Raw genomic sequence first — 23,170 nt, 5'->3', positions numbered from 1 at the left:
CTCTGTTTTCTCCTCTTTCCCCTCTTCTAGCCTTCTAGGGAGGGTGAGGTTGGAGCTGAGGAAGAGCTTTTTCCCTGGGAGGGGTGTGAGCCCCTGTGCCAGGCTGCCCAGGGAGCTGGGGCAGTGCCCAGCCCTGGAGGGATCCCAAAGCCCTGGGGTGAGGTGCTGAGGGTCAGTGCTGGACTGGGCAGGCTGAGGGCAGGGCTGGGACTTGATGATCTTAAAGGCCTTTTCAACTGAAATGTTTCTATTATTCGGTCTTCAAGTGTGTTGCATAAACTTCATTTTCAGGAAAAAAGATCCTTAATGCCATCAGAAGTGGCTGAATTGGGTACAAGGAGTCTACCAGCAGAGCCTCACAGTGCACACATCTTCCCCAGACGTGATTGTGGATGCCACGGTCTTTTTTTTTCCTTCAGCACAAATGGATGAACTTTGACACCTTTGTTTAAAGAGAGCTTGTTTTCAACAAAGTCCATGGCCAAGGCTCTAAGGGAAAAAGAAAAACGTTGTGTAAGCAGTGAGAGCTGTCCTAAGCAGTGTCAGTGGTGTGAGCTGAGGTCCTGGGGGATCCCCGTGCCATGAGCTCTGGGGATCAGGGATGCAAGGAAACCCCTGGAAAAGGTGATGGGTTTTCTCTAAAATGTGTGATATTCCAAATTCAATAGAAGGTTCTGTGGTCCAGTACACCAGCAGATGCAGCACGCTGGTACAAGCTTCTTGGCCTTGGCCTGTCTCCTCACGTCAGGGAGCTGATGGGGCAGGCACTGACTGCTCATGGCTGTGCAGGGAGTTGGTTGCCTTGGCTGCTTAGTGGTGGAAAATTAGCAATATGTGTCCCTGTAGAGCGGTTGTGTGCTGTGAGGAGGTGGTAGGATTTCTCAGTGGTCACACTTACAAACTAAATACAGCCTTGTCTACTGGCCAGAGCATGGGAAGGCTTTAAGAACACAGAGTGGATGCATCAGCTGTTTCTCTTTTCTCCTGCATGCAGGTAAATTGTTAAGCTCCCCCCAGGCACTGTTTGTTTAATAACTAAAACCAAAGCACCTCATGTCACTCTGAAGAGTCAATATCTGAAGTTATGGATTAACCAGGTTCCAGCAGAGCTGATGGTGGAAGAGCAGATGACACTGATTCACTCTGAGTAAAGCAGTAAGTGCTCCAGGGCTGGTCTCCTTCGGGGTTCCCAAGTACAGCTGTGTCTGAGAGGCAGAAAGCTTGTCAGCAGCGTCCAGCGGCGAGGGGAGCGTGTGGGGGCGAGCCAGACGTGTCGTGGGGGAGCTGCTGGTGGGCTGAAGGGAACCAGCACACCCGTGTGCAGGGTGCGTAGTGAGGGCTGGGGCGGCTCAGCGTTCCGTGCGGAGCTGTGTGACAGCAGCTGCCTGTTCCCCGGGCCGTGCTGCAGCCCAGCAGCGCTGCCCTTCCTCCCCCTCCTCCCCCTCCTCTCCCTCAGGCGGCTGCGGGATGTGGAAGCTCGTCGTAGGGGTGCTGCTGGCGGCCGGCTCGTCACTGGGCAGCGCCTCGGGTAAGCTGTGGGTTGGGAGATGCCCTTCACCCTTCTGCAGTCACTGCAGGTGCTGCTCCTGCTCCTCTGCCAGGCACAGGGAGTGGCTGCACGCGTTCCCCTCAGGGGCTTGGACTCCCTCTGGCAGAGGATGACAAACCCAGCCCTGGGCCACGATGGCTGCTGACCACAGCCCCCGTGAGCCCTCTGAGTGCCCCGGAGCACAGGCTGGAGCCTGCACACCACTGCCAGCCCAGCTCTAGGGCAGGCTCTTGCCGTCTGGAGAGTGGTTATTGCTGTGGCCAGTGTCCTTTGGGAAGGAGCACTACCAGCTTTCAGCCAGATCCTTTCCCTGCTGGTGCTTTCACCTTTTTTCTTCCAGTATTTTACAGCAGTAGGGATGCAAACCAAGTCCTGAGAATCCAGAAGCGGGCAAACTCTTTTCTGGAAGAGCTCAAAGCAGGCTCTGTGGAGCGAGAGTGCATCCAGGAGACATGTGACTTTGAGGAGGCCAGTGAGATATTTGAAACCAGGGAAGCAACAGTAAGTTGGGAGGGTTTGCAATCCCAAGTCTGTAGTGGTGTTGAGGGGTGTTGCCTCCTGAGGGGTAGCCATGGTTTTGAATATAATTGTGTTACACTGGTTGTCAAGTTACCACAAAACTTGGATGCTCGTGCACACCCCACCTGGGCTAATGGTGAGGTTTTGGGCCCTGCCTGACTCTGTTGGCTGTTCTTGCTGCCACAGTTTTTTCCCAGTCCTTGCAGTCCTTTGCCCTCTGTTGTTCCTTTGTGAGCCTGGCTGCCTCTCACTGTATCACGGGTCTCCCACCTGTGCCTGACAAACCTTTCTCTTATCACTGCCTTCCCTCTCCTCCTCCAAACCTGGTGTTTGCAGTTGGACACTACCTTTGCTGTCAGCATCACTGATTCCTTTCCACACTCAGTCATTGTGTTGGCTTGGACTTTTTCTTACTGTGCTAAGCAGAGTAGACTTGCCACACAGGGTGAATCAGTCCTTGCTGGGCACCTCAGACCCCACAGAGGAGTGGAGTCTGTCTTCACAATAGCCACCTTTTATCTAACTGATAAAACTGCACAACAGTGCACTCAGCAACACAGGTGACCAAGAAAACAGAGAAGCTGTGGGGATAGTGAGGGACTGTGGTGCTGGTGGGTCTGCAAGCAGGGCAGGGGATCTGTGCTGAGTACAGGCAACGCTTGAACATCGGGGCTGGCCAGTTTTGTTGGTTTATAGTGCCACTCACTACGCTGTCAAGAAGAATGAGACTGGTGCTGTTGACCAAGGGGACTCATGAAACACTTTAAATCACTTGTTTGTTAAAAATCTGCTTATGACCTTAATACAAGTTTTGTTTCTTCACAGCTAAATTTTTGGAGCAAGTATGTGGGTAAGTGAAGACTTTCCCAATCACCTCTCAGCGTTTCCTCAGGAGTGACTGGCACTCAGCCTTCCTGCTGCTGTGCTCACATATTGACTCAAATTCTCATTCTCTTATGGGGTGTGCAAAGAATGTTTTCCTGCTCTATCACACTAGCAACCTCCTAAAAAATGGAGGTGCATCTGTGCCTATCATCTGTTGTCTCCCCAGAGCTAAGGCACTAGTGCTCTCTGATGCTCTGCCCCTGCTTGACGTGGTCCAAAGAGGAGCTTCACCTCCTCACACTTTGTGGGCAATGCTTGGGGATGGTGTGTTGGTGTTAGTGTTTGATCTGTGAGCTCAGGATGCTTCAGGGACTATGTTTTCCTGCTTCTGTTTCAGATGGAGACCAGTGTGACCCACAGCCTTGTTCCAACGGGATCTGCAAGGACAACATTGGGAAATTTTCCTGCATCTGTAACAAAGGCTGGGAAGGGTTTTTGTGCAATTATGGTAATGCTGCTTGAATCCCCTCTGAAATCACATAATGCTTTGTGACAGGGATCTCTGTGTAACAGGGATCAGCACTTTGTCATCCCACAGTATACTCAGTGTCTTTATTGATGTGATGCTCTGTTGCTTCACCATGTGGTCTGTGTGTGTCTAAAGCCACATCAGCTCTGTGTTGCCATGGGAGAGCTTTGGAGGTCTGAGCTATCTGAGTTTTACAAAAGTACTGGGCCTGATTCTACAAAGCAGGATTTTCAGTGACTTGAGAACTTTGAGCACAAGGGTGATGGGTTGCTCACAGAACAGGGGAAAAGACAACCCATTGCAAATATTGGGTTGTCGTTACTGGGACCGTTTCTTCCTCAGACTAAAGCTGGATAGTGTGTCCAGGGATGTGTCATCAGCCCTTTGCACCCTCTGACTTGCACTCAGTGGCACTGGATTTCCTTTCTCCACTATACTTGCCCTGACAGCAGTCTCTCTTTTCTCCATCTCCTCCTTCCTCACCCTGCACCGAAGTCTGTTGCTGTCTCAGAGCACGAGTGCCACAAAGCCCACGACTGTCAGCCCAATCCACTGTCAGCTGTTGCTCTCTCCAGTCACACTCTCATTTTGCCACTTGATCTTCCTGTGACTCTTTGTCTTTCCCACTTCTGATCGTGGTTTTGTTGGTTGTGGTTGCTTTTTTTCCACAGAGGTCAAATACACCAACTGTTCTGTCAGTAATGGAGGGTGTGAACACTTCTGCAGCGATGACCCCTCCAAGCAGCAGCGCTCCTGCAGCTGTGCCTCGGGGTACCAGCTCATGGATGACCACACCACGTGCCAGCCCGTAGGTAAGGGGAGGGATTTCCTACTCCAGCCTCCATGAAGTGCAAGGCTTTTATGGCAGAACTGCCCACAGTGCACTCTGTACTACTTTTCAAAGCATCCCTTCCATGCAGGGTTAGCTCTGTGCCTGCATTTCCCACCTCCATACCCACTTCATGGCCCTTAACCTGTGTTTGGCCCGTGGAGACACACAGGGGAACCTGCCTCCCCTGCAAAGAGCTGAGGGACTTCCATGAAGCTTCTGAATGGCAGTGCCTAGGTTAGAGAAATGAAGGAAATGCTTTAGAAAGGTTTTGTATTGGGTGAATCTGACCTTTGCCAGTTGACTTCTCTTTGTCTCCTGTAGTGGAGTTCCCCTGTGGAAGGGTGAAAATAGACTACAGCGAATCTGAAGTGGGCTTCAAGATCCGGCTCATTGAGGGCAAAACAGGGAGAAGGGGAATCAGCCCTTGGCAGGTAAGGAGACAAGAGTTTGCCACCACACATAGCTCAGGCTCTTCCCAAACAGCTCTGCCTGCCTAGCTGCTCCAGAAAGACTCCTGCATTACTAGTGATGCAGTCACATGAAGCTAAGATTCCCTTAGCTTCTGGTTTTCAAAAGCAACCCAAAAGTTGAAGTAACAGAGAAAAAAAAGGTGGTTTATTATCTGTTAGCACACTTGACCTCAGCACTGGTGCAAAGCTTTGTTGTCTTGCCTCACCAGCAATGTCAGGAGAGGGGATGGGGTGACACCTACCATGTTGCTCTGTCGTGGGCAAGGCCACTTGGTCACTGCAGCTCATGGGAGGGATCCTTTCTGGTGGGAGTGTGAGGTCACCTTCTGCCCCTCTCTGTGTGGATCTGTTCTTAGAAGCCTCATCTGTCAGAAATTCAAGGTGGCAGATTTAATCAGCAAAATATGCCATAGCTTTACAGAGCAGGTTGGGATATGGCAGAGAACGGGGAGACCTCACAGAGCTTATGCTGGGACTGGTGAATACACAGAAGCAGAGCCTTTTTGACTTTAAAAGCCCTTTTCCACTGTAGCCTGAGGTGATGCACTGTCTCTGATGTGCTGTGGACACAAGAATAATCCCTTCATTCAAGTTCTGTGTCTCAAAGCTTTCAAGTACCAAAGTGCTGCTCTGCAGTGACCAGCCTCATCCCACTCTGATTAGGATGATGAAGAACATTCAAAGCTTTTTAATAGGTGTTCCACAGAGGCCTTAACCCATAGTGCTGCTGTCCCACTGTAGAGCTTTGGCTTCATGTGCCACACTTTGGTGCTTGATGCCTCTGGGCACTGTGCAGCCACCAAGCAGCATGTGTACAGGATTTTATGAAGCCATGCTCTACCCAGTGTCAGACCTCTCTCTCTTTTGTTTCAGATTATGCTGCAGAACACCAAAGGAAAATTTCTGTGTGGAGGTGTCCTCATCCATCCATCTTGGGTCCTAACAGCAGCACACTGCATCGAGGCAGAACAAGGACTTAAAGTAAGACTTGGTATGGAAAAAAGTCTGTCTCTGTTCTCTTTTTTTAAGTATAACTTTGATCCCTCAAGTTTATCATCTCAGGAGAAAGCCTTATCAGGTTATGAAGGCAAAAGTCCTCCTTGGTTATAGGAGTGGATTGTTTAGGAAGTATTTAACATGCACCTTAGTACAAAGCAAAGCAGTTTAGTAAAAATCTGACTTCATTTGGGCCACTGTCAGCTTCACTATGGAAGTGAGCTGATGTCTTCTGAGTACTGCTCAATAGAAACACTTGGTCTCTTTGCTTGTGTTTTTCTGGTGATGAAAACCTCCAGGGTTATCCCAGTACTGAAAAAGTAAGTGTTGATCCCAGGAAGAGAATGTCCCAGTTCCTTTTCCTGCTTTCTCATACATTCAAACACCACTTCAGAGTGTTTCAGGAGAGGGGTGCTGCAGAATGGCAATACTGCCTTCACTGCTGCTCTGAAGTGTGAGAACATGGCAAGCACAGTACTGCTCCTGAATTAACTGACAAAAATAAGCCCTGTTCCAGTCACACTTCACTAGAAATCTTTCTTGGTTAGTGCATTTACCATTGGTGACAGCAGTGTGACAGCTCAGCTGCTTGCTTTCCCCCTTAGTGAGCAGACAGGTTGTTCCTACTGAACGTGGAAAGTCTTGCAGATACACTGGCTGTACAGGTAGCTTTGGAAATACATTGTCTGTGGTGCATGTTCCAAAGACACTGTGGCTGTGCAGGTGTTTGAGAACACAGGCAGTAAGGCACGTAGGGAGGGATGTGCCTGTGTGCATCCTTCATCAAAGGGTGAACAAAAAAGCATGTGATGGAGCCTTGGGTCCTTTTCCACAGAGGGACATCCAAGTAGAAGTCTGTGTGGTAGTTTGGAAACATACATACAGACTACACATCTCCAAGCCCTTCCAGTTACTAGTGAGTCATTTTCTTCCATTTAAAGTGATTTCCAATGTGTAAATGAAGGTTTAGTGAGGCCTAAGAAGAAGAAGAAACTTGTGCAGCTTGCCTGGTGAAGGATCTTTAGAATGTTCCAGGGGAAAAGCAACTGTTGCATGTGGTGTTTGAGTGCTCTGTGGTGCTAGATGTAGCTTCGAGTGTAATTTGAAGGGATAGGTTAGTGGAAAATGGTAACCAGGGGAAGTATTGAGGTTGCACTAAAAGGACTCCACCCTGACCTCATCCTGCAGGTCTGGGTAGAGGTCTGTGCAGTCTGACAAGCTTTGAGCTGGGGTGGCCATGCCCACAGATGTCTCTGCAGCAAGGAAACGGGGATGGGGTCTGTCAAGAGTCCTGTGCTGTTCAAATAAAAAGCCATTTTCAGTGTGTGAAGAAAAGTGTCAGCACCTGAGAACCCTGATTTGGGCAGGAGACATCTCACACCTAAATCTGAGATGAGGATACAGAGTACTGTATAGTGTAAGAGTAATCAGCAACAGGGGCTCAAGTTTCTCTTGCTCTCCTGGGTGCCCAAAAGACCTTCCTTATTCATAGAGGAAGAAGCAAGTGTTTGGCCATGGACTGAGAGTTGTGATCATAGAATCACAGAATGGTAGGGTTGGAAGGGATCTTTAGAGGAGAGGAAGAGGAGAGGGGGAGAAGAACCTCCCTTGACCTGCTGCCCACACTCTTCTCGATGCATCCCAGGCTGCCATTGGTTTCTTGGCCATGAGGGCACGTTGCTGGCTCATGGTCAGTTTATTATCACCCAGCACTCCCAGGTGTGTCTCTGCAGAGCTGCTCTCCAGCAGGTCACCCCCAGCCTGTACTGCTGCATGGGGTTGTTCCTCCCCACATGTAGGACTCTGCACTTGTCCTTGTTGAACCTCAGGAGGTTCCTCTCTGCCCAATTCTCCAGCTGGTTGAGATCCTACTGAATGGCAGCACAGCCTCTGGGGAATCAGCCAGTGCTCCCAGTTTGGTGCCAACAGGGAACTTGCTGAGGGTGCCTCTGTGCCCTCACCCAGGTGGTTGATGAAGATGTCGAACCAGACTGGCCCCAGAACCCATCCCTGTGGAGCCTCACTGGCCACAGGCCTCCAACTCGACTCTGTGCCATTGATCCCCACCCTCTGGGCTCTGTCATTCAGCAGCTCTCCATCCACCCCACTGTCCACTCATCCCAGCCACACTGCTTGAGCTTTCTGATGAGGATGCTGTGGGAGACAGTGTCAAAAGCCTTGCTGAAGCCAAGGTAGATGCCATCTGCTGCTCTCTCCTTATCCATCTATGAGTGATGCACTCATAGAAGGCATCAGGTTGGTCAAACAGGATTTCCCCTTGGTGAATCCATGTTGACTCCCCCTGATAACCATCTTTTCCTTCATATGTTCAGTGATGACATTCAGGATGAGATGTTCCATCACTTTCCAGGGATGGAGGTGAGGCTGAGCAGCCTGGAGTTCCCTGGGTCATCCCTGCCCCTGTTGCAGCCTGCAGTGCCATTGGCTTTTCTCCAGCCCTCAGGCACCTCATCTGTGCTCCATGATAGTTCAAAAATGATAGAGAGAGGCTTAGCAACCACATCAGCAGCTCTCTCAGCACTCTAGGATGCATCCCATCAGGACCCATTGACTTATGAGTGCTAAGCTTGCCCAACAAGTCTTTAATCTCTTCTTCATCCACCCAGGGCAAGTCCTCTGCTGTCCTGGCCATCCTCCTCTCCTTGCTGGACTGGGCTTCCCGAGGGCTGGCCTTGGCTGTAAAGACTGAAGCAAAGTATGATTCTATGAAAGAAGGCATTCAGTAGCTCAGCTTTCTCTGCAATGATGGATGAGAGGAGAACCTTTCTCATTCAGTCTTGAGCAGTATTGCTGTGGTGAGATGGAAAACCACAGGAAAGGCTTTTACTGTGGTATGGGGGTGTGTACAGGACTGAGAGGACTTCACCAAGGGTGGAGATTCTTCTCCAAATGATACTCCAAATCAAGCAGAAAGGGAACCTTTTTAAGACCCAGCCTTAACACCAGATATTTGTCCTTTTTCATCGATATTTTGGGCATTCTACTGACACCAGAAAAGCAGTTATCATCAGAAAAACAGTGCTGTAAACCCTAAAGACATCCAGTGAGACAGATGGAAGAGGATTTTGAATGGAGACATTGCCCTGTTTGTGCTGAGAGCACAGGGATCATAGTCACAGAGCCACAGACTCGTGGGGGTTGCCTCTGTCAGGTTGGGGTACCCAGCACTGCTCAGGCCTCATCCCACTGCAGCACTCTGCTTGCCATCCCTAAGGGCTAAGCTGGAGGGGAAGCTCACAGCTGAGTTTGCACTCCTGACCTTGGGGAGTAGGCTTGTAGCAGGACTCACGTGGCTTTTTAGTGCCTGAAGAGAAAAGTTAGATATCAGAGTAGCTGGGGTTTTGGGAGATGGATTTGAGAACAACCCAGCTTGCCTGAATTTGGCTCTTGTTCCTGCATCTCCAGCTTAGGAGCATCCAGAAGTGTATTTAGAGCTCCAAGACAATAGAGCAGACAGGTGAAGGTACTGATTCAGTTAAAACACACCATCTCTCCCTTCAGAGAACAGCTCTCACCCTTCCTTGTGTATGTAAAACCTCACAGTTTCTATTTTTCTGTCAGCAACAGTGTAATGCTCCTGTTGTGTGGAAGGAACTGGATGCAACTCACACAGGTTTGGTACATCCAGGTAGGGATGGCACTCCTGGAGCAGATAAGTGAGAAACAAAGTATTGATGACCAGAAGTCAAAGAGTCTTCTCCTGGTTTGGGATGGGGAGCACTGGTGCCAAAGCTGCACCCCACTTGTTCATAAGTGTCTCAGGATACAGCCAGTCCCTGGCCGTGCCTGTGCACACAGCATGTGAAGCCTAGCAGGAAGGATGCTCCTGCTCAGCTAAACTGCCTCCCTTAGAGGAGATGAGCTGACAGGGTTTGAGCCCAGAGTTATTTCTGAGGTCTAAAGCAGAGTTCTGTATCTGTGAAGACAGGAATGAACCCCTGTCCCTTATCTGCCAGTCAGCCCCCAGCCACAGTGGCTGCAAGGAAACGTGCTCCAAGGGCCAAAGAGAACAGATTCGTGTCTTTTCTTTCTTTCTTCTTTTTCTCCTGAAAAAAAAGGCCTTTTTTTCCTCCTGAAAATCTCTCCAGTTGCACAAGTGCTCTGTAGCATCAACAGGTGACAGGTTGCAGTTGCTGTAGGGCAACGGGAAGCTGACAGGTTTGCCTGTCTAATAAGAAGCCTGTTAACCCATAACAGGAGATGAACAAACAGCTGTGTCTACGAGGGAAGCAGAGCCCTAAAGCCCAGTGTAACCCTGGTGCCTCTGTGCTCAAGGGGAAGGCAGGTTCAGCAGCCTCTGTCATCTTGTTGCTTGCTCTTGCAGGTAAATTCCACCGTCTCCGCACTGAGGCAGACGAGCAAACCGTTTGGGTTGACAAATGTGTGAGCCACGAAAACTACAGCAAGGAGAGCTCGGATAATGACATAGCCATGCTGCACCTGGCTGAGCCTGTCACATACAACAAATACGCCCTCCCCATCTGCCTCCCCAGCCGCAGCCTGGCAGAGCAGCAGCTGACGACAAGCGGGAAGCAGATGGTGGTCACTGGCTGGGGCAGCACCAGTGATGTTCACACGAACTACTCGACTTTCCTCAGCTACATTGAAATCCCCATGGTCCCCAGGAATGAGTGTGCCCAGGTGATGAACTTTGCCATCTCTGACAACATGCTGTGTGCTGGCAGCTTAGGAGACAGGAAGGATTCCTGCAGTGGGGACAGCGGGGGCCCTATGGTCACGAAATACAGAGATACTTGGTTTTTGGTAGGACTGGTGAGCTGGGGCGAAGGCTGTGGGAGAAAGGAGAAATTTGGAGTGTACACCAAAGTGAGTCAGTACCTTGAGTGGATCCAGCACCACATAGATGGGATGGCAGCTGCTTGGAAGGGTCGGTTCTGATCCAGAGGCTGCAAGGCTGTGGCTGTGTGCTGCTGACAGGGTGCACTGTGATGGACTGTCACAGCTCCAGTATTAAATGTTGAGTACATGGGCACCTTGTGTACTGTTTTCCTTGGTACCTGGCTTTTTTACTTCCTCCCCCCCCTGTTTTTCATGGTTCATGTTGCTTAGTTCCCAGGTTATGTTGTTTGTTTGGAATATGGTCCCACTTAGGGCTCTCCAGGCAAGAAGTAATCCTGTGTTGTGCCGAGGTGCTGCAGTGCACTGTGGAAAACAAGGTAGTCCATGGTCAGACCACCCCATGTTTGAGGTGTAAGATGACTGAATTAGTTGCTGGGAAGGGCAGGAAAAGTGTTTTAAGGATCCCTACAGTGATCCAGCTCCATCATTTCATCTCTGGCATGTTATCCACAGGAACTGTTCAGCTTTGCTCTGTGCTTCTATAGTTTTTCTTTCAATGGATTGACATTGTAATAACATTATCACTGCCCCCATTATCACATCCTGCTCCAGTGCTCACAGATTAAGTGGAGCAGGTCACTGGAACTTCTCTGTGCTTGCTGTCTCTGCACACTTGATAACTGATTTTATGTGCCTGCTTGCCCTTAAAAGTCAATGGGAATTGTTTATGCTATTCAAAAAAGAGGTTTAATTCCAAGCTTTCCATGCTCTGTTTATCCTGAGGTCTGTAAATCTCTTCTAATTAGCAAGCTAAGCAAACACCCCTGTTCTAGCAATCAATTGCAGATTATATCAGCATTGCTAATACAGATAAAGACACACTTGTGTGTGTGTGTGTGTGTGTGTTTGCACCTGGCTCTGCACATCTGTGGGTGTATCAGTAAGGAAACCTGAGATACACAGCACCAGCAGGTTCACAGGAAGCAGCAATAGCCCAAATGAAGTTCAACATCACAGTTTACACTTGCTTTTTCATCTTAGCACTGCTAAATAGAATGAGTCTTGTAGGGGAAAATAACCAGTGAAGTGAAGTCAGGCACAGTGATACATGTGCCAGGGTCTCAGCCAGCGTTTGGAGCCGTGCTTGGATCAGTGAAGGACCTCAGCCTGCTCTTGTGATGGCTAAATGAGGAAGAAAAGAATACCCAGGCAGAACAGGATTGTGTTGGGATTTGTAAGAAATGTAGTAATGTCAGCAAAGAGCTTTAATCTCTCTTAAGCACGTGGACTTGGTCTTGTTGACTTAGAAGCTGCTCGTGAAGAACTGAAGCTGACTCGTGCACTTAGAAGCCCCAGTCAGGCTGAGGGCTTCATGCTGGAGGTAAGCTGAAAGGGTGCAGTCAGCCAGCTCACTGTGTCCCTGTCTCTCTCTCTCCTTTTTCTTTCCCTGCCCTTTTTCTTCTGGGACTGGATTTAGAGACCAAGGAACGTTAAGGACTCATGCTTTGCACAGCAGCCTTCCAGCCAGGGCCTGCACCAACAGAAGTGGCTCTCAGAAGGCTGCCCTTGCTACTCACTGAATTCCAGCCATGGGAAAGCCGTGGTTGAGTTCAAAGCCAGGAAAACGTGAGTGTCAGTAAAGGCAGGGAGCCTCAAGTCACTCAATAGCTGTGCCTGTTCCAGGGCAGTATTTGCCTCCTGCAGGTGGCTGCTGGGAGTCCTGCTCTATGTATTTCAACAGAGCAGCTTGTGTATTTTCCAGAGCAGTGGGTCCTACTGAGTGTCAGAAACCTTCTCTCAAAGATGCCACTCTTTCCTGAACAAATGTGTTGCAGACAAGTGGCTGTTATTGGTGGAGGACGTTCTGAAGAACTGTTGTCTTTGATACACATGCACCCCCCTCTCCCCCATTTTCTTCTGGGTTTGGATTTCAAATGTGTTTGACAGAATCGGAAGGTCCTGTCTCTCCTCTGTCAATATTTGTGGCTGGTTAATGATCCACCCCTTGACCTCGTGGCTGTTCCTGGTGTACATCCAAATCTCTCTCCCATCTTCCCGTACAAAGATAAGACAAAACAAGTGAGTATAATTGCATGGTCCTGTGGTCAAGTGAATGCATTCTGCATGCAGTGGGCTTGGAAACATGATGCAGGGAGCAAAGAGCTATATGCTGTTGAATCCTCCTTAGCCTGGGAAGATAACATGAAGAAATAGAGACTGCTGCCTTGTGCCTTTGGCTGCCAGGTACCGGGGGGTGCTTTCCTCACAGAGGGGGTTGCACATAAGGATCTTACTTGATAAGACCATCAGTAATCAGAGAGCAGCCTCTGTTGTTAGAAAGAGCTGGCTGAAGTGTGCAGCTCAGCCTCAGCCTGGGGTCCTCTGCAGTTTAAACAAGGTTTTGGGCCTGAGCCTTTTGGGCCTCCCTCTGGCACTGCAGCTTTTCAGTTGCTTCTGTATGTAACAGAAGCATGGGTGTGTGGAGAAGCAGTGGGCATCACAGCAACATGAACAGGGTAGAGTTTGCTTTCTTTGACCCTTCTCTTGTCCTCTTGCTTCTACTTCATCTTTTTCCTTGCAGGCTAATCCACCCTTGGTTTTGTGACAGTACACCCATTTCGTTCTTCTCCCTCCACAGGGAACCAGCAGGCAGTCGGTGTGTTCTCAGCGCTGGCCGACATGGAGAGCAGTTCCTCGCCTGTGCTGTTTCTCCTCCTGCTGTGCTGCATCAACACCAGTTGCCTGTTTTCATTTTCAGGTAGGCACTTCTGAATTACCTTTTCAACTTCATTGTTGTACTGTGGCAATCTTGGCATGTGCATTGGAGCTCTTGAAACTGAAACTGCACCCAGTTTCTGAACACAGAGCCCTGGGGGTTGAAGAATTTCCTGCAATGCTCAGGAAAACATGGGCACTCATATATTTCCAGCCTTTCTTAACTGCCTACTTAGAACTGTTGACAAGGGACATTGACCCACGAGTGTTTTGCCTGCAAAGTTTCAGATCTGGGAAGCTAAAATTAGGCACTTTCAGTGTGTTCTTGGGCCTTGTGTTGGTTTGACTGCAGCAGCTACACAGGCTTGGACATGGCTTCAGGGAGCTTCGGAACAGGCATGGCAATGCAGAGGATCTCGTGTAGCATTCTGATGCCCTTGCAGAGGAGCGTGAGCAGAAGTGGTACCTGCAAAGCAGAGGGCTTTACAAACATCCTTGTTGTCAACTTCCTTTACAACATCCTTGTAAAGCCCACCCTCTCTGGGGGATGCCTACTCACACTGGAGAACTCCTTCAAAGGTGACCCCAGAACTCAAGGGGTGGCAAAGGGCAATTTCACTGCTGCAAGTAAAAGACTTTTTCCCCATTGCCAGACAGCAAAAGCTTTTCTCAGCTACGAGATGTTGTGGGCTGCTTCTCATTGCCTAGAAAGGGAGTCATTTAATGTTATTCTAGGATTCCTGATCCTGGGTACTGACCCTTTGTCACAGGGTTTTGACTTGCCTGGGCATGAAACTATGACTAGGAAAAGAGAGGACTGTTAAGTGAGCTGCTGTGTGCATTTCAGTAGGCTCTGTGAGCTTTCTTCTTGAAACACTTCTTGGCAGCAGTTTTTCAACCTGTTGGGTGGGCTTTTGATGTAGGGCAACACTTGTGGAGACTTTTAAAATGGCACAAAGCCTCCATCTTCTCTCCACAGTGGTTGCAGGTGATATATCAGTACCTCCTGAAGGGCTGAGGGAGCCTTGCCTTTCCTTCAGAGCGGCCTGACTGGGAAAGCCTGGGAGCACTGGGCCTCAGACTTGCCATGGAGCAGGCTTCATGTCTGTTGTTTAACAAAGGAGCAGTGTCTGTCCTGTTGTGGCCACAGCCCCTGCCTGGAAAGCACTGGGTCTCTATGAGGGAATATCTAGCAAAGCTGACATCAAATGCAACCCCAAATCCCTCAGCTTTATTTCCACATGCACATGCAGCAAATATAACCAGCCCCCAGTGAAGAAGCTGCAATGGAACAGAAAATCACTTCTGCACCAGTCCACAAGTCTCAGTAAGACCCCCCACAAGAAAGCTGAAACCACTCGTGGCTTTTGTTGGAACCAGGCTAACCTGATATGTTTGCACAGGTTCCACTTTCCTTCTTGCTCACTCAACCCAAGGTGTTTGTGACCTTGGCTGCTGCACATTGTTGTCTTCAGTGTCAATGGCTCCATTTGGTTTTTGTAGTGTTTCTGAGAAAAGAAGCAGCACACGAGGTGCTGAAGGTCCATAAGCGTGCCAACTATTTCCTCGAAGAGATTCGTCCGGGGAACTTGGAGAGAGAGTGCAATGAGGAGACGTGCTCCTTTGAGGAGGCCAAGGAGATCTTCCACTCGCAGGAGAAAACGGTCAGAAGCTGTACTTTGGGGGAAGATAGAGGGAAGTTAACAGGGAGCTGTTGGGAAGGATTAAGTAAGGGTTGATAACCCTTCCCAAGCCATCTGGGCTGCCTCTGACACCTGTGGGACGTGGTAGTCGGGACAGGCAGCTCCAGGCACCCTTGAGATCTCACTTTCTAAGCCAGAGCTCAGTTTGTTGTGTGCACGTTAAACAAAAGTCCTTAAAAGTATCCAAAACCTTGTTTTTGTGAGAGCCTCAACCCAGCAACCCAATTCTCATGTTTTCAGAGGCCACCTGCTTGATCAGACCCCCTGAAACATGGAGGAGCATCACAGCCCCAGGGCCTGGTGGTGTCCAGCTGGGGGAAGGGCTGCAGGCTGCAGGCTGGGCATCTTCTGCTGAAGCAGGAGTTTGAACTGCAGTTTTAACTAGAGGTGCCTAATTCCTCTCATGTCCAGCCCAAGTTGCTTTGCAGATGTCTTCCTTAGCAGGTAGCTGAAGTGGCTCCTCAGAGCTGGTGCAGGGGTCTTTGGATCATAGAATCCCAGAGTGGTGATGATTGGAAGGGCTTTGCAGAGCTCATTCAGCAGGTTCCCCCCGCTCAGGGGGCACAGGAACGTGTCCAGGGAGGTTTGGAAACCTCCTGAGAAGGAGCCTCCACAGCCTCCCTGGGCAGCCTGGGCCAGGGCTCCCTCACCTCAGCACCAAAGGAGCTTCTCCTTGTGTTCCAGCAGCCTTTCCTCACAAGGAAGATGCTCCAGTCCCCTGATCATCTCGGTGTCCCTGCCCTGGCCTCTCTCCAGCACTTCCCTGTCCCTCTTGAGCTGGGGAGCCCAGAACTGGACACAGGACTCCAGATGAGGCCTCACCAGGGCAGAGCAGAGGGAGAGCAGAACCTCCCTTGACCTGCTGCCCACACTCTTCTTAATATAACCAGGAATGCCACTGGCCTTCTTGGCCAATGTCTTGTCTTGCAGCAGCATGTTTTGGGGGATGAGGGAAGATGTCACATCAGAGCATTCAGGGCTGTAAGCTTTGAGTTCAATTTCCATTCCAGTACAGCCCAGTTGCTGCCCTCTGGGGCCAGTCCCTGATGCAGACAAAAGCCATCTGAGTGGGGAGATCTGCTCTGGGAATGTGTTTTGTGCTTCTAATCAGAATGGTCTCTCACATACCCCCTAAAAACCCCTGATGTTGTAAAGTCTCTCTCCAGTAACCAGTGACCACTTACTGACTGTTGTCTCCATTTCCAATTTCTTCTTGCAGACAGAGTTTTGGTTCAATTACAAAGGTAAGTAAAAAGGGAATTCAAAATATCCATTTCTTGCGTCCCTTCAGGGCTGAAAGCATTGTGTGGCAGGTGAAACCAGGCTGCTGGTAAGTCCTGGGCTCACACTGTGCCTTGTTTCTTCTCCTTAGGTTTAAACCCATGTAGCACAAACCCCTGTAACAACGGGGGAGTCTGCAAGATACGGAACTACAATTACTTCTGCATCTGCCCCCCGAAATTTGGAGGACACCACTGTGAAAAAGGTGAGCAGAGAAACAGGCACACTGACATCCCTTGAGGAGAGGATGAAGGTGGGAATTTGTTCCTTGGAGCCTTGGGCAGAACCTTTGCACAAGCTTCTTGCTGAGGTTCCAGGTGGCTGTTTGCCCGGCTGTTTTCTTGTGTGGCAGTGGGGGCTGATGTGGAAAATAACGAATCCTAAGTGATTTCTTTTCCGCCCAAGTGCTTTTTTTTAATCTTCTTTGTACAATGCAGCAATTAAACATGATGGTTTTCAATGCAATGATATAGTAACAAACCTCCCTCAGTTTCTCAGCACTTGGCCCCCACCAGCCTGCCTGAGGATTTAATTGTGATGTAAAAGATGTGCAGCCGGGTCAAACAGCGACACATTTAGGTGTGTTTGCTCTCCCAGGCACTTTCTTGACCCTCCTCTCTGGGCTCAAAGTCCTGAGGGCCAGCTGTGGCTCTGAGGCAAAGCTGGCAGGTAGCAGAAGGGAGGAACGGGTGGCTGTGAGTGATTCCAGGCAGCGTGGGGGTGGGTGTTACAAACCAGCACGGGCTCCAGGACCGTCCCTGGGCAGCCTGGGCCAGGGCTCCCTCACCCTCACACCGTTTTGTGGTTCTAACCAAAACGTCACTTAACTTACCCCTCAGGTCTGTCCCAGGCCCGTGTGGAGCGTCCTCCCGCCCCCTCGCGCAGCAGGGTGTGGGGCGCGGGCCTGCTGTGACACGAGCCCCTGTCTCCCCACAGCGCAGGCGGAGTGCTGGCACGGCAACGGGGGCTGCTGGCACTACTGTGGCGCCGCGGCCACCGGCGTGGCCTGCTCCTGCGCCGCGGCCTACGTCCTGCACCGCGACGGGCAGCGCTGCGTGCCCGCAGGTAACGGCCTCCCCAGGCCCGCCCCTCGCACACTGGTGGCCTTGGAAGGGACCTGTAGAGCTCATCCAGTCCAATTCCCTGCCAAAGCAGCTCCCACCTAGACCAGGTCACACAGGAACGTGTCCAGGTGGGGTTTGAGGCCTCCAGAGGAGCCTGCACACCCTCCCTGGGCAGCTGGGCCAGGGCTCCCTCACCTCACACTGAAACAGCTTCTCCTTATGTTTAAATGGAACTTTTAGCGTTTCTTCCATCACCCCTTGTCCTGTCACTGGATACAACAGAGAAAGTGCTGCCCCAAGCTCCCGACTCCCACCCTTTAGGTGCTTGTAAATGCTGAGGTTCCCCCCTCGGCCTTCACAGCCCCAGTTCCTGCAGCCTTTCCTCCTCACACAGGTGTTGCAGTTCCCCCAGCACCTTGGTCACGCTGCACTGGCCTCTGTCCAGTCCCTCGGGAGCTGGGGAGCCCAGAACTGGACCCAGGACTCCAGATGAGGCCTCAGAGCATAAGAATTGGAAATATATTTTCTATACAGTCTCTTTTTATCTTTATACAGGATAAAAAAATCAAGGTTTACCAGGTTTAACATTTACTACACAGTTCTGTAGCTGCTGGTCTTAATGAACAGTTCAGAGCAAGCTTAACGATTGCTTAGTGTGGAGAGATTATTTGCTCTATAGAGAATGCTGTTACCTACCCGTAGCGATAGGAGCAGGTGACTCTCAGCTCTGGAGGTGACCCTGAGGAGTGTCCCCACTCGAGGGAGACATTTCCAGGCACATTCCAAGGAAGAGAATGTAAGAATCCCTGTCCCTCAGAAATGGGGCTGAACAAAGTGACTGACTGCCAGTCATCTGTTGCTGAGTTTGCAGCTCAGGAGAGGTAGCAGAAACACCTGGTTTCTGGTTTCTAGCTCAGAGGGGTCTGTTTCACAGCCCACTGGGAATTCTTGTGTCCTCCCCACTTACTGTTGGAGGCAGCAGAGTGCTCTGTAATGGCCTTGGCCCCTAACCACAGGCTGTGTCCTCACTAGGCACAGTGTCCTGCTACACAGGCACCATCTGTTCCTCTGCTGCAGGAGCTACTCGTGTTGTAGCTGCTGCAGGCTATGGAAGAGATCTGCCTTCTTTCTAATGTTTCATTTAAATCTTAAGGGTCTTCTCAATCAGTGCCCTCCTGAGCACGTTCTGGGTAAAGGAGCAGCAGGACAGTCTGGGCTGGGCCTGTTCCTTCTAACAGCAGCACAGATTCTGAAGCTGAACCACTGTACTGGGAGGGATGGGATGGGTGAAGGGGGGTTAAACCTCTGCCTTATAGTGTCCTGTCCCCAGGAGAGTGCTGGGGCTGGAAGCCCCCCCATAGACCACACTGGGAGCAGCCAGCCATGGCTGAGGCCTGTGGTGCAGGTGGAATCCCCTTCTTGGACAGGAAAAGTGCTGCTTTTGTGTTGCCGTTTGCCACAAACCTTTTTTATCTGCCTTTCCTCCCTGCAGCCCCATTCCCATGTGGTCTGATCCAAGCCAGGCAGGACAGGCTCCCGAGGGCACTGCGCGGGCACGGCCGTGACACAGCGCAGAACAAGAGCACGGGGGACACAGCTGGGCAGCTGGAGCTGGAACAAAGTGCTGCTGGGCAGAATGAGACCTTAAAGGCTGCCCTTGGGCTGGGCAGGGACGTTGCTGCTGGACAGACAGAGGCAGCAGGACGTGCTTCCAGCTGGGACACGACACTGGGGGACTCTGTGACCCAAGTGGCACCAGGGGACTGGGAAAATGGTTCAGACTCACCTCAGGCCATCCAGGGAAACGTCAGCTCCACCCTCGAGCACAATGGCTCCAGGATAACGGGAGGAACACTATGCCACCGTGGCCAGTGTCCCTGGCAGGTAAGACTTCTCCTGTCTGCCCATAAGCCCTGCCCTCAGCTGCTTTCCTTCTTTGCCATCACTGGTGCCAGCTGGAGCAGAGTTCACTAAGCCTTTATGAAAGCCTTTTGCAATGGAGAGCAGCCTCACCACAGGCGTTTCTCAACCCTCTGTGGCTGCCCCTGATGATACAGATCTTAGTTGCCTCAGTTAGCATTGTTCCTCCCTATTTTTAGCCAAATGCACTGTTCTGATCTCAGCTTCATCCTCAGTGGGATCCTCTCCTCAGTTACTCAGGTCCTTTGGGGCTAAAGGTGCCTGGTGAAATGCTGTGCTGATGACACTAGTCCTGGACCCAGCACAAAGCTACACTGCGTTCCATGTCTCTCCACTCTGGGCTGTTCACTTCATTACAACTGCAGAGTACCACAAGGGCAGGTTTTCCTTCAGTTTAACACACGAAATCCCAGTTCAGGGAGGAGTGTGCAGCTAAGAGATGCTGAGGCATTACTGGGGCTCCTAACTGTGGACAGGCACACCAAACACTCCCCCTCCAGAGCAGAGAGGGTTCACTTCTCCATTTTCTACTGGGTAGATCAATCCAAATTTTACCAGTGAAAAACAACAAAGTTTCTGCATCTCCATTCATGTTTTCACTTGACAACTGGGAGAGTGGGAAAGCTTTCTGTCCCATTCCTGTTAGTGAGCTGAACTCTTGCTTTTTAACCTGAGTTAACCAGTGCCATCCTCCTCGTTTTACTGCTCTCCCCCCGTAAACAATTTGAAGGCATGTGAAAAAAAAAAATCACAGTGATACCTGTTTCCTTAGGCCATGCTCTGTGTCACTCACCCTGCTTTGAGTTTGTCACCTGAAGCTGATCAGGACGTCCTGCTCCATTGTTGCAGCTGTGCAGTTGTTTAATGGCTTGTGACTGACATCACCCCAGCTCAGGGTGTTGGGGAGGCTTGGTACCGCCTGGGGGTGCACACACGTACCTGAGCACTCAGGGCCAGGTCCTGCCTCCCCTCTCCTGCAGGTGTTGCTGCGGAACAGCAGAGACGTGGGGTTCTGCGGAGGGAGTTTGCTCAGCAGCCGCTGGGTGCTCACTGCTGCCCACTGCCTGGATCTGGTGCGGCCGCACCACGTCACCGTGGGTGAGTACAAACAGCGCTGGGTGCTGCAGCACCACCCATCATTCAGCCTCAGCTGCACCCGAATCCTCATGTCCTGTTCCTGAAGGGGAACACAGAGGCCCCGGCCGGCTTAGACAGGCTATTTGAAGTGCAGTGCCTGGGGAACAGCAGGGGCAGTGCTGCTGGGGACATCCCACCCTGCAGCCCCTCCTCTCTGCCTGCTGCTCCAGGCCCTGCTGCAGCGGGAGGGGACCGAGGGGCTGACACAGCAGAAGCGGAGGCTGTGCTGCCCTTCAGTGTGACCTGGACAGGCTGGAGGGTTGGGCAGGGAGAAATCCAAGGAAATTCAACAAGGGCGTCTGGGAAAGAACAACTCCATGTACCAGTACAGGTTAGGGAATGAACTCTCATAGAAGATAGCACAAGGGACCTGAGGTGCTGGTGGGCAGCAGGATGAGCGTGAGCCAGCAATGTGCCCTCGTGGCCAAGGCCAGTGGCATCCTGGGGTGGGTTAGAAGGGGTGTGGTTAGCAGGTTGAGAGAGGTTGTGCTCCCTCTCTGCTCTGCCCTGGTGAGACCATACCTAGAATATTGTGTCCAGGTCTGGGCCCCTCAGTTCAAGGACAGGGAGCTGCTGGAGAGAGCTCAGTGCAGGGCCACAGAGATGATGGAGTGGAGCATCTCCCTTCTGATGAAAGGCTGAGGGAGCTGGGGCTCTGTAGCTTGGAGAAGAGGAGACTGAAGAGTGACCTTGTTCATGGTTACAGATAAATAAAGGGTGGGTGTGAGGAGGATGGAGCCAGGCTGTGCTCAGTGATGGCCAATGACAGGATGAGGGCCAACAGGTACAAGCTGGAACACAAGAGGTTCCAAAGAAACACAGGGAAGAATTTGTTACCTGTTGAGGTGAGGGAGCACTGGCAGGGGCTGCCCAGATGGGCTGTGGAGTCTCCTCTGGAGACATTCCAACCCACCTGGATGAGTCCCTGTGTGCCCTGCTCTAGGTGGAGCTGCTCTGCCAGGGGGTTGCACAGGCTGATCTCTCGAGGTCCCTTCCAGCCCTTGAGATTCTGTGGCTCCTGGGGAGAAAGGTGCCTCCAGCAGTTGACTCTCCCTGCCGCGACGCTCCCGGGGCAGCGAGTGGTCTGATGAACGTTTTCACAGGCGACTTTGACAAGTACCAGAGAGAATTCAAAGAACAGAAGGTCGCGGTGGAGCGGAGCTGGACACACCCCCATTACGACTCCAACAGCTACGACGGTGACATCGCGCTGCTGTACCTGAGCAGCGACGTTGTGTTTACCGAGTTCGCGCTGCCCATCTGCCTGCCCAGCCCCGGGCTGGCCGCGCTGCTCACCGAGGACGGCCGGGCCGGCGTGGCCAGCGGCTGGGGAGCCACGCACGCCCGCGGCTCCCCCCTGCGCTTCCTCATGAGGGTCCGGCTGCCCGTGGTCAGCCTGGAGCGCTGCCGGAGCTCCACGCCCCGCCTCCTCACCGACAACATGTTCTGCGCCGGCCACGGCTCCGAGGCGGCCGACGCCTGCAAGGGGGACAGCGGCGGCCCCTTCGCCGCCTCCTACCGCGGCACCTGGTTCCTCCTGGGCATCGTCAGCTGGGGCGAGGGCTGCGCGCAGCCCGGCAAGTACGGCGTGTACACCAGGGTGGCCAACTACCTCTCCTGGATCAAACAGACCGTTGAAAGTGTAGCAGATGCAAAAAACTTCTCCCTTGACTTTTCTCCACAGGGGCTGTGACAGCAGGGAGAGCCCTGAGCCCTGCCCTGGTGCAGCAGCTGCCCTCCTGGCCCCCGGGGGTAAAGCCGCAGTACCAGCCCTTTATCCAGGTGCACCCGTGTGCAATAAAGAACTATTCTGCAAATAACAAACTCCACCTTTTCTTAACCTGAATTCGTATCAGTAAGTCGTTTAGAGAACACAAAGCTTTTCCCTTCCTCAAGCCCACACACCTCACAGACCCAGGCTGTGCTGCCTGTGACTCCCTTGCTTAGAAAAGGGCAGGTGGTTCTGGTCAATGAATCCCATAGTGGTGGGGGCTGGAAGTGCCCTGCAGAGCTCACCCAGCCCAACCCCCTGCTAAAGCAGGTTCCCCTGGCTCAGGGGGCACATGAATATGTCCAGGGAGGTTTGGGAACCTCCTGAGAAGGAGCCTCCACAGCCTCCCTGGGCAGCCTGGGCCAGGGCTCCCTCACCTCAGCACCAAAGGAGTTTCTCCTACTGTTCCAGTGGAACTGTTTGTGTTCCAGCTGATGTCCATTACCCCCATCCTGCCCCTGAACCCCATAGGAAAAAAAGTGTCACCTCATCCTCCCGACACTCACCTTTACACTGATGCCAGAGGTACCAAGTGCTCCCTGCAGCAGCCAGCAGCAAGATCCTCCCCTCAAAGAATTCTCAGCTCACACTGCACTCTGCTGGGTCAAACCTCAGTGAAACCCCAAGCTGCCCCCTCAGTGAAATCCCAGCCACCACTGCTAAACACAGAAGACTCCTTGTAGGCAAACTCAACAGCCAAAACCATTTTCAGAGCTCTAGAGATAAAGCAGCAGAGGTACAAGACATTGGGGGTGATGAGGGAGCAGCAGCATCCCCTAACACAGCAACAGGAACCTGCTCACCGCTGGTAGAACAAACCTTCCCCAGAGTCACCAGGGGGCTGCAGAGCAACACCCATTTGAGCCCTCAAATACCAGCATGGGGCAGACTGCCATGGCTTTCAAAACTCTAAAGATGAAGCCACAGCAGGACCAAAGCCTCTCACAGGTTTTTGCCTCTCACAGCCCTCAAGGTGCTGCACAGAGTACCTGAGTGCAGAGCCAGCCCATGCTCAGTCACACTCCCCTCCATCCTTTG

The 23,170-nt window shown here is 51.6% G+C and overlaps 2 protein-coding genes across 4 annotated transcripts; both read left to right on the top strand.

Moving 5' to 3' along the window:
• The first annotated feature begins 570 nt into the window (after nt 1-570).
• Nucleotides 571-10,969, top strand: LOC104560104 (vitamin K-dependent protein C). The gene is made up of 9 exons (XM_062005722.1): nt 571-1,155; nt 1,457-1,528; nt 1,890-2,050; nt 2,894-2,918; nt 3,291-3,401; nt 4,094-4,234; nt 4,576-4,685; nt 5,598-5,715; nt 10,066-10,969. The coding sequence occupies exons 2-9, from the start codon at nt 1,468-1,470 to the stop codon at nt 10,638-10,640; spliced, it is 1,302 nt and encodes a 433-aa protein (XP_061861706.1). The 5' UTR covers nt 571-1,155; nt 1,457-1,467; the 3' UTR covers nt 10,641-10,969.
• Nucleotides 10,970-12,338: 1,369 nt separating this feature from the next.
• Nucleotides 12,339-22,146, top strand: LOC104559375 (coagulation factor VII-like). 3 transcript variants are annotated; one of them, XM_062006043.1, is made up of 9 exons: nt 12,339-12,620; nt 13,180-13,299; nt 14,760-14,920; nt 16,179-16,203; nt 16,332-16,445; nt 17,177-17,305; nt 18,797-19,188; nt 20,205-20,322; nt 21,465-22,146. In XM_062006043.1, the coding sequence occupies exons 2-9, from the start codon at nt 13,221-13,223 to the stop codon at nt 22,052-22,054; spliced, it is 1,608 nt and encodes a 535-aa protein (XP_061862027.1). In that variant the 5' UTR covers nt 12,339-12,620; nt 13,180-13,220; the 3' UTR covers nt 22,055-22,146. The 3 variants fall into 3 exon arrangements, with proteins under 3 accessions (XP_061862027.1, XP_061862026.1, XP_061862028.1); XM_062006042.1 differs by lacking the exons at nt 12,339-12,620; nt 13,180-13,299 and having other exon boundaries at nt 14,588-14,920; XM_062006044.1 differs by lacking the exons at nt 12,339-12,620; nt 13,180-13,299; nt 17,177-17,305 and having other exon boundaries at nt 14,588-14,920.
• Nucleotides 22,147-23,170: the final 1,024 nt, after the last annotated feature.

The sequence above is a fragment of the Colius striatus genome, chromosome 12 (genome assembly GCF_028858725.1).
Source record: "Colius striatus isolate bColStr4 chromosome 12, bColStr4.1.hap1, whole genome shotgun sequence".
Classification (NCBI taxonomy): Eukaryota; Metazoa; Chordata; class Aves; order Coliiformes; family Coliidae; genus Colius; species Colius striatus.
The sequence above is the reverse complement of the archived record's forward strand: the minus strand, read 5'-3'. Positions and strand labels throughout refer to the sequence as shown.